Genomic DNA, 10,681 nt, shown 5'->3' with positions numbered 1-10,681 from the left:
GGCAGTGGGGGTTGGATTGGGGTGGGGTGGGTTGGCGCACATGAAAGTGAAAGTAGTTTGGTTATAGGGGTGGGTGGCGGCTATGACAAACGTTAGCGGTGTGGTGGCAGGGTGGGGGTGGGCGAGGGGGTAGGCTATGTAGGATAAATTGGATGCAAAGGTTATTTTTTGTCATTTTWAAACCAAACTATAAAATCCTCTACATTTGACAAAGGATGGAACTCAATCCATTCACTTTTGCCAAGAAATGATGAAATCTTTAAACTAAAGAATTCAATGGAACTTAAAAAGATTCTTGCATTTTCAATATGCGAATCAAACAAAGGAATTGGTTTTTGCTCAAAGAAATTGATCATTTTCAATCTCCTTGAAATCCTTTGAATTCAATGAACCAAACAGCCCCTTATTGCTTCAATCAGTCCTGTTCTAGACGATAGATTTGCGTGGCCATATGTCAGGTCGACCTACATCTTACCTTCGCCAGAYCCCACCTCCATGTGGGATATATTGAGATCGTTTGGCATGATCTGAAGTGTTTGTATTAAAATATGAATGAATTTCTTTCTGTAGTCTATAACAAGTGTTAAGGTATTGCTTTTCATGTGTTAGACTGATGACACAAGAACTTATCTACAGAAGTAGACTTTAGATCATGAGATGTTGCCATAAGTTTWTTGCATCTAATATTAAGCTTAACAGAAAAATAATTTWGTGTTGAACAAACAGTGTATCAACCAGGTGGTGCTGCACCAATATCATCTACAAGCAAGCCCATATCGAAAAAGTGGAGAATATTAATGCCAAATGCAACCTACGGTCGGTATCCTGAGCCCCGGGCGCTGGCAACCCATGAAATAGCRGAGGTGGTGGAAGACTATCGTCGGGCTGCCATTAATGCTCTTGAAGCAGGTTAGTTAATTTATGTTCTTATTTAATCAACCAGTATGCAACCAAATCAATTAGGATGACCATGTAGGCTACTTAAATAACATCTGAAATTTAWGGGTATTTGAACTATATGCTTTTGATACGTTTTAAGAACACAAGCTCCTTTTGAGAATTCTAAAATTTTGGCCAAATTCTGCTTAACACCCTACGAAATGGGAGCTWCGTTCACTTGAAGCCCTTGTCCTCTAAAGTGGCACRTGTGAAACAAATATATGTTAATCAATATATTAAATAGTAGCCTTAGATGGAAAAAAATTGTGAAACAATACCTTTAGGTAAAAGTTCTTATGGTTCTTATAATATATGAGGTTCTCATTTGATTACGCTATATACATGTACACACATACATATAGGTTCAAATGAGCAAATAAATATTTTGAGAACCTGGGAACCAACCATACTTGTTTTATTCATGATGAATATCGTGATAGACATTCACAATGAACATTATTCATGATGAAGATACATTGATATCATGAATGATGAGAATGTGTGATGAATAATATTCATGATTATTTAGGGTTATTTGAATTTTCCTCAAGGCCTACCAATGTTCTAAAGTTTAAGCACAAAATATTATAATTTGAACCAAAAAGGTAAGCTAAAAATGGCTACTCATAACAGTTTCAACTGATTTCTAACTAGCCTATTATTCTTTGAACAAAGGTTTTGATGGCATTGAAATACAYGGAGCTCAAGGTTACCTACTCGATCAATTCATGAAAGATGGCATCAACGACAGAACAGATGAATACGGTGGAACACTAGCGAACCGCACCAAATTCTTACTGCAGGTGGTTCAAGCAGTAGCTGCAGCCATTGGTCCAGACCGAGTTGGTGTTAGAATCTCGCCAGCAGTCGACCACGTAGATGCTATGGACTCTGATCCTCGCACCCTAGGCCTGGCAATAATCGAGAAATTCAACAAACTCCAATTTGAAATGGGATCAAAATTAAGTTATCTTCATGTGACTCAGCCACGTTACACGGCTTATAGTCAAACAGAAGCAGGAACCCACGGAAATGAGGARGAAGTGGCTGAATTGATGAAAACTTGGAGAAATKCTTATGTGGGAACTTTCATATGCAGTGGTGGGTACACTAGAGAGCTTGGGCTAGAAGCCGTGGCTAAMGAAGATGCTGATTTAGTGGCTTATGGTCGGCTTTTTATTTCAAACCCAGATCTGGCTTTAAGRCTCAAGCTTAACGCGCCCTTAACCAGGTACGTAAGGGCTAATTTTTATACCCATGATCCTGTTGTAGGGTACACTGATTACCCGTCTCTTGACAAAGGCTCGCGCCTGTAGTTTTCATTATAASRATTATTGGATTGGAGTTTATGCTCTATTTTATTACTGTAAAAGTATGCTATTTTGYAAAYGTAAGGGGCCATTTACCTAAAAACTTACCCGGTAARCASTTATCGGTAAAATTCAACAMTATCGCTTACTTACCAGGTAAGATTTTATTCACTAAAACGCATCGTATGTAACAATTTATCCCGATAARCGCTAACCATGGTAAGAGTCCTCGTCCTCACTTACYGGGTAAGRCTCTCGATTCTTGCCTTCGCTCTTACCGGGTAAGATTTTTAGTCCTTGTCATATTCATYYGGTTAAGTAAAGTGACTTGATAAGCACTTACTCAGATAAGCGTTTGTAGGGTCGGCCCTGAGATTTTTGGTGCCCACGGCGAAAAGTCCAAATGATGCCCACTTGAAAACATCCAAGTGCGGTAATTTACAATTGTCTAGCTTTTTCCTTCATAGACCGAGAGACACATTAGTKTTTTTTAGTCACTTAAGGTATTTGCCTATGAAATTAGCTATTGCATGACTCCGTTAGTCCATCATGTGTTTCACATAATAATATTTAGGGTCTTGACTAWTGACAAWCATGAGTTTCATATGTAAAATTGCAAAGTTAAGGGAGACCAATCAAGTGAATTAGCTACTGCACATTCAAGTGAGGGCAAATCATCACTTAACTACTGCACATTTATAGGTTTGTTCAACTATATTATAGCTGCTGAAATTGTGTTAATATACATCAAAATCTAATGGGATTAGAACAAAAAGCGGTGGATGAWAACTTGAATATTAATCACAKAATGAAGAAYTAAAACTCCAAAGATTGCCTTGATTGATTCGATGAACAACTAGATCAATTAATAACAATAGTATTCATTTAACTTTAAACAAACATAAAAAAGTATAGAACTTATGCCATGAACAGCAAAACTTCAGTTGAAACCCATGAACATAAAAACTTACTTGTGCAGTTGAAGAGTCAATTTAAGAGAAATCAACAATGCAAGCTTCTGATAGTTTCTGCAGCAAATTACTTTCCTCTACCTCTTTTCCCGTACCTAGGCTGGGATTAAAGAAATAAGGAATATCAATCTTACTACTAGGGTACATATAAGTTTGATGACATACACAACAACTTACCATGAAATGCAAAATGAACCTATTGTCAACAAGAAACAAGTTTTTATGGTTTTGGCTCTTGCTATGTAATGATTAAAGTTTTAACATTTGGGTAAACCTAAACTAAACAAGATAAGATAAATGACCCTAACCTAAACTAAACAATTAAACAAAATAACCCTAATCTAAACAAAAGATCAAATCTTCAAATAACAATCTAAATCATCGGATTTTGAGCGAYCGAGAGTCGACTGCCGAGGAACAAGAGGTTTATAGTCTTATAGACATCTTTAGGTCAACCAGTCAACCACCCAACAATTAACAAATGGTAGATTGGCAGCAAAAGGCATGGATTTCAATTAGGAATTAGGCATACATGATACATTAACATTATACATACAGACATACAGTGAATCAGTGATACAGTAACAGTACTAGAAACTCAAACGACAAACCACAAAGGACCAATTTCACAGCTTCACACTTAGGTTTTGCAATCAAACAAGAATTAGAAACATAAGAAATGAAATAAGTAAAGTAAATAACCCTAACCTCACAAGCCACAAGATGCGAGAGCGAGAGGCCGAGAGCCGGTCGATAGTCGAGACTCGAGAGAGGCAGAGAGCGAGAACCCATTGAGTCAAGGCCGATTGCGATTTCGATTCGTGGTTTCTGTTCGTGAGTTCGTCCGTGAGCGAGGCGAGAGGCGAGGGAGGACGAATTGAGTGAAGGCCGGTTGCGATTGAGATTCTAGTGGACTAGGCCCAAGTCAAAATTGAAACTATACAACCATATTGGGTTTTAGAAAATTGATCTCCTTGAGCTTTATAATGTCTTTGGTTGTCGTCCCTTGGGCCTATGGTTAGGGTCGGTTCTGAACGTTTGATAAACGACACCTAAATATGTATTTAAAATCTTAACTAGAAAGGTCAAAGCTTGGATGTCTTTGTGAGAAAATGTGGGTATTATAGACTTTACTCTGATACCATGTAAAAATATGTGAAAACTCTTATTATATTATTCTTCAAAAAAGCTATAGATCATAGAATAGAGGTTTCAACATATATTAAAGGATGAATGATCCAAATCCAACTGATGTGAGACTCTTTTACCAATATTTGATGTTAATTTTTACTATTTTATCCAATATATTTGCCCCAAAGCATGGGCAACCTACAAGATCCAAATCAATAAGCATTCTTAACTTCATTTTTTTTTTAAATAGAACACGTATATAGCATTTGTTTTCCAAATTTATAATGATCATAGGAAATGCTCAATTTCATCCCCGAGTTGTTTATTTTCATATGTTATCCTCGTAAAAATATTAAAAACATATCTTTAATTATCAAATAATTTTAAAATATATGTATTAATCATATTAAAATAAAGAATTCTCCAAATTTAAATAACCATCTAAAATCTAATGCTAAAAAATAAATGATTTTTTATATCATACTTTGTTTTTCCAATATTTGTTTGATTAAAAGATTATTGGTGTATTAAATATAACAAATATTTTAATGATATAAATAATGTTAAAATCTTTAAAAAGAAAACAGATGGACGTAGAGATTTTTTTAAAATGAAGAATCAAAACTTTAAAATTGTTAAAAAAAATCATGTTCCTTTTGTTTCAAAATAAATGTTTATAATTGAAATAACACATAGTTTTAGGCATGCATAATTATTACACTTTTTGGTTAATCAAATAACATCTTTGCCCTTTTTTATTTTTCTCCCTTCACAACTATTAAATATTTGTGCATTAATTAAGGATAAATTTAAAAATTTGGTTATTATTTTTTAAAATGAACACTTACTTTGGAACAAATGTAAATAACAATGTAGATATTTATTTTGGGATGGAGAAAGTATTTAACTCCAATAATTAATCTATTTAAATATTTCAACATTAATTATATGACTAAAATATTCAATAAAATATTCGATACATTTAAATATTATAAATTTAATAGAGTTGTAAAGAAACTTATATAAAATATGAAAAATTATAATGTGAAAATTAAGGTTGAGTTCACGTGAGACCAATCTGTTTTCATAAGTCACGTGAGATCACCTTTTTATATATAAAATTTCACGGTAAAACTTTGTAAATGTAACTTTCACAGTGTTTTTATTGTGAAAGTTCAATTTTTTTACCTTCACGATATTCTACTATAAAGTTTCAAGTTTAAAAATATAGTCTCATAAAAACAGATTAATCTTACTTGATGACATAAAAAATAATTAAAAATACATTATTTTTTCATAAATAATCTGTTAATAAAATATTTTAGAGAATTAATAAATTCTTGGGTGTTTGAGATTGTTTATTTGAAACAACTTATTTTTTTCTACATAAGTCCTTATCAACTTATTATAAGTTAGAATGATTAACCACAAGGATGGTGTCTGATTGGTTTGAGCTTGACTCCAAAAGTAAAAAATATCAGAAAGTCTCAGGTTCAAATCCAAGAGGAATAAAAACCTTCTTGTGGCTACGGAGGTTCAAATACGGTAACTCCGAGCTATCTGCAAAGCAAGTGGTCGTCCTAGAATTAGTCGGCCTGTATAGCGGGTTGGATATCCAGGTTAATTAAAAAAAAGTTAGAATGAATTTAACTTTTTTTAAAACTTATTATTACCGGTTTGACAATTGATACCGATATAAGCTGTTTATCCAAACAATCAAAAATATTTATTATCAATGCGAAAATGAAATAAATCAATAAATTGTTTTTTGAGAAGAAATTCAAGTCTAAATTGGTATTCCACAGTCAACACCACGTTTTTTTTTTCTTTTTTCTTTCGTACTCTGCATTTATATACTCCACCACCATATCTTTTTCTGCTGTCCTCTTCCATCACTCTTCTACATTCAGATCTCCGATCCCAGACCTGTAATGGCTGAAACAACTCCGATTGCCCACAAACCAACTCTCTTCTCTCCATACAAGATGGGAAGGTTCAATCTCTCTCACAGGTCCGTTATTTCAGATTTTTTTCAAATGGCTTTCTTACGCCGTTTGCGTGATCGATTATCTCACCGATGTTTAAGTGTGTTTTGATTTGGATAATAGGGTGGTGTTAGCTCCGATGACGAGATGTAGGGCGTTGAATAGTATACCGAATCAAGCGTTGGTGGAGTATTACAGACAGAGATCAACCGAGGGTGGATTTCTCATCACCGAGGGGACGATGATCTCGCCTACCTCCGCCGGGTAATCTCGTTGTTCCTTTTGTAGTTCAAGGGTGTTTTAGTAAAATTACATTCAATTCTGTTATGATTGGGGTTATAAAGTTATGGCTACAAATCGCACATCACAATGTTATAGTGGTCTGCAGAGCCCACGCTATACACCAATTATTAAAGTTGCATACGCATTATATATATATATAATAGATTCCATTTTTTTTTAATTATTAAAAGGGTTTTGATATATGTAACAAGTAAAGTTTGATGATTGTGGGGTCAGGTTCCCTCATGTACCAGGTATATTTAATAATGAACAAATTGATGCTTGGAAGAAGGTGGTTGATGCAGTTCACAAACAGGGTGCAGTCATCTTTTGTCAATTATGGCATGTCGGTAGAGCATCCCACCAAGGTACTTCCTTTTTCTATATCTTGGATAAGTGTGGTTGTTGGGCTAGCTTATACGTACCTCGCTGATCCCATAATAAGCCTCTAAAGATATAACAGCTTATGGCATGAGCTTTCAAGGGCTGGCCTTTAAGTCAATGCAACACAAACACACATCAAACCTTTGTTTTATGAGAGTATGGTACTAGTTGAAAGCATAAGTGTCGTAAATTGTGTTTTTTTGGGTGGAGGAAAGGTTTGCATAGTTGGTTTGAAAGCAGAATCCCAATTCCAAATACTGAAATTCAGCCATCATTTCATCACCCACCCAGCCATTAGTATTCCAACTAATCAACCATATTATGAGGCTTAATAGACGTTGTTTGGTCCGCAAAATGGAATTGAAATCCGTCAAAGAAAGTTTGACTTTGAAGGAATTGGAACGGAATTTGACCAYGCGTTTGGGGGAATTTGGTTGGTAAGAACTAGAATGGAATCTCTCAAAAGAATTAGAATCTCCATCTTTGTTTGGGGGTGGTAGCGGTGASGACAACAATAGTGGCATGGGGATCGGGTAAGGGTGGGTGATGGGGGTGGCAGCTGTGATGACAACATTAATGGCATGGTGGCCACCACAGTGGGGTTGGGGTGGGGGTGGCGGTTGTGATGACGACGCTAGTGACATGATGGTTCGTGGTGGGTGGGGTAGGGTGGCGGTTGTGACGACGACAGTAGTGGTGCAGTGGTGGGTGAGTGGTGGTGACAGTGGGGGTTGGATTGGGGTGGGGTGGGTTGGCGCACATGAAAGTGAAAGTAGTTTGGTTATAGGGGTGGGTGGCGGCTATGACGGACGTTAGTGGTGTGGTGGCAGGTGGGGGTGGGTGAGGGGGTAGGCTATGTAGGTTAAATTGGATGCAAAGGTTATTTTTGTCATTTTAAAACCAAATTATAAAATCCTTTACATTTGACAAAGGATGGAACTCAATCCATTCACTTTTGCCAAGAAATGATGGAATCTTTAAACTAAGGAATTCAATAGAATATAAAGGATTCTTGCATTTTCAATATGTGAATCACACAAAGGAATTGGTTTTTGGTTATAAGAATTGATCATTTCAACTCCCTTGAAATCCTTTGAATTCAATGAACCAAACAGTCCCTTATTGCTTCAATCAGTCCTGTTCTAGACGATAGATTTGCGTGGCCATATGTCAGGTAGACCTACATCTTACCTTCGCCAGACCCCACCTCCATGTGGGATATATTGAGATCGTTTGGCATGATCTGAAGTGTTTGTATTAAAATATGAATGAATTTCTTTCTGTAGTCTATAACAAGTGTTAAGGTATTGCTTTTCATGTGTTAGACTGATGACACAAGAACTTATCTACAGAAGTAGACTTTAGATCATGAGATGTTGCCATAAGTTTWTTGCATCTAAWATTAAGCTTAACAGAAAAATAATTTTGTGTTGAACAAACAGTGTATCAACCAGGTGGTGCTGCACCAATATCATCTACAAGCAAGCCCATATCGAARAAGTGGAGAATATTAATGCCAAATGCAACCTACGGTCGGTATCCTGAGCCCCGGGCGCTGGCAACCCATGAAATAGCGGAGGTGGTGGAAGACTATCGTCGGGCTGCCATTAATGCTCTTGAAGCAGGTTAGTTAATTTATGTTCTTATTTAATCAGCCAGTATGCAACCAAAGCAATTAGGATGACCATGTAGGCTACTTAAATAACATCTGAAATTTATGGGTATTTGAACTATATATGTTAATTGTGAAACAATACCTTTTGAGAATTCTAAATTTTTGGCCAAATTCTGCTTGTTTATGATTAAACGCCCTACGAAATGGGAGCTTCGTTCACTTGAAGCCCTTGTCCTCTAAAGTGGCACGTGTGAAACAAATATATGTTAATCAATACATTAAGTAGTAGCCTTAGATGGAAAAAAAATTGTGAAACAATACCTTTAGGTAAAAGTTCTTATGGTTCTTATAATATATGAAGTTCTCATTTGATTACGCCATATACATGTACACACACATACATATAGGTCTACCGGGCAGGTTCAAATGAGCATGTAAATATTTTGAGAACCTGGGAACCAACCATACTTGTTTTATTCATGATGAATATCGTGATAGACATTCACAATGAACATTATTCATGATGAAGATWYATGATATCATGAATGATGARAATGTRTGATGAATAATATTCATGATTATTTAGGGTTATTTGAATTTTCCTCAAGGGCTAAGCACAAAATATTATAATTTGAACCTAAAAGGTAAGCTAAAAATGGCTACTCATAGCAGTTTCAACTGATTTCTAACTAGCCTATTATTCTTTGAACAAAGGTTTTGATGGCATTGAAATACATGGAGCTCATGGTTACCTACTCGATCAATTCATGAAAGACGGCATCAACGACAGAACAGATGAATACGGTGGAACACTAGCGAACCGCACCAAATTCTTACTGCAGGTGGTTCAAGCAGTAGCTGCAGCCATTGGTCCAGACCGAGTTGGTGTTAGAATCTCACCAGCAATCGACCACCTAGATGCTGTGGACTCTGATCCTCGCACCCTAGGCCTGGCAATAATCGAGAAACTCAACAAACTCCAATTTGAAATGGGGTCAAACTTAAGTTATCTTCATGTGACTCAGCCACGTTACACGGCTTATGGTCAAACAGAAGCAGGAACCCATGGAAATGAGGAAGAAGTGGCTGAATTGATGAAAATTTGGAGAAATTCTTATGTGGGAACTTTCATATGCAGTGGTGGGTACACTAGAGAGCTTGGGCTAGAAGCCGTGGCTAAAGAAGATGCTGATTTAGTGGCTTATGGTCGGCTTTTTATTTCAAACCCAGATCTGGCTTTAAGACTCAAGCTTAACGCGCCCTTAAACAGGTACGTAAGGGCTAGCTTTTATACCCATGATCCTGTTGTAGGGTACACTGATTACCCGTCTCTTGACAAAGGCTCGCGCCTGTAGACGTAGTTTTCATTATAACGGTTATCGGATTGGAGTTTATGCTCTATTTTATTAATGTAAAAGTATGCTATTTTGCTAATGTAAATATGTATTTAAAATCTTGACCAGAAAGGTCAAAACTTGGATATCTTTGTGAGAAAATGTGGGTATTCTAGACTTTACTCTGATACCATGTAAGAATATGTGAAAACTCCCGTTAGATTACTCTTCAAAGGAGCTCTAGATCATAGAATAGAGGTTCTAACATATATTAAGGACGAATGGTCAAAGTCTAGCTGATGTGAGACTCTTTTACCAATATTTGGTGTTAATTTTTACTATTTTATCCAATAGATTTTCCCCAAAGCATGGGCAACCTACAAGATCCACACAATTTTTGATGATGAACCTCTTCCAAAATGACAAAACTGTCTTGCTGGAGATCTTTCAAAAAGTGCTTTTATCTGATGTCCCCCCATGGACCATAATTGGTCAGGTCCACTGCTGCATCGGATATTTTCTTTAAAATATCTCGTACTAATCTTGAAATCGAACTTTATTCGAAGGAATCCATGTTTCTAATGCAGTTATCATTATAAAATACCCAAATTTCTGCCCCAATTATAAGAAGACTAACAACAAGATTCTGTGTAATCACAAGATTATCTTTAATGGTTCTTTTGGAGAGTAATTTAATATGGTCCTACGTAAATACTCATGATATTAGAAC

General features: G+C 36.1%; 2 protein-coding genes and 1 long non-coding RNA gene across 4 annotated transcripts in view; 2 read left to right on the top strand and 1 right to left on the bottom strand.

Moving 5' to 3' along the window:
* Nucleotides 1-2,319, top strand: part of LOC112517429 (artemisinic aldehyde Delta(11(13)) reductase-like) — a 3,542-nt gene extending 1,223 nt beyond the window's left edge. The window contains exons 4-5 of the mRNA XM_025124856.1: nt 727-909; nt 1,615-2,319. Of these exons, the coding sequence (XP_024980624.1) occupies nt 727-909; nt 1,615-2,255 (824 nt within the window). The 3' untranslated portion in view covers nt 2,256-2,319. The remainder of the gene's footprint in view (nt 1-726; nt 910-1,614) is intronic.
* On the bottom strand, nt 1,338-4,098 carry LOC112517431. Of its 2 annotated transcripts, XR_003069678.1 has the most exons (4): nt 3,929-4,098; nt 3,221-3,320; nt 2,593-2,708; nt 1,338-1,850 (listed from the first exon to the last, which is right to left on the bottom strand). It is a non-coding gene; the product is annotated as an uncharacterized LOC112517431 (long non-coding RNA). The 2 variants fall into 2 exon arrangements; XR_003069677.1 differs by lacking the exon at nt 2,593-2,708 and having other exon boundaries at nt 3,929-4,090.
* A 2,164-nt stretch (nt 4,099-6,262) lies between these two features.
* Nucleotides 6,263-10,182, top strand: LOC112517428 (artemisinic aldehyde Delta(11(13)) reductase-like). The gene is made up of 5 exons (XM_025124855.1): nt 6,263-6,362; nt 6,460-6,600; nt 6,856-6,986; nt 8,445-8,627; nt 9,332-10,182. Exons 1-5 carry the CDS (start codon nt 6,283-6,285, stop codon nt 9,970-9,972), a joined length of 1,176 nt encoding a protein of 391 aa, XP_024980623.1. The 5' UTR covers nt 6,263-6,282; the 3' UTR covers nt 9,973-10,182.
* Nucleotides 10,183-10,681: the final 499 nt, after the last annotated feature.

The sequence above is a fragment of the Cynara cardunculus genome, assembly GCF_001531365.2.
Source record: "Cynara cardunculus var. scolymus isolate 2C chromosome LG 8, CcrdV1, whole genome shotgun sequence".
Lineage (NCBI taxonomy): Eukaryota > Viridiplantae > Streptophyta > Magnoliopsida > Asterales > Asteraceae > Cynara > Cynara cardunculus.
This window is presented reverse-complemented; position numbering and strand designations above follow the sequence as displayed.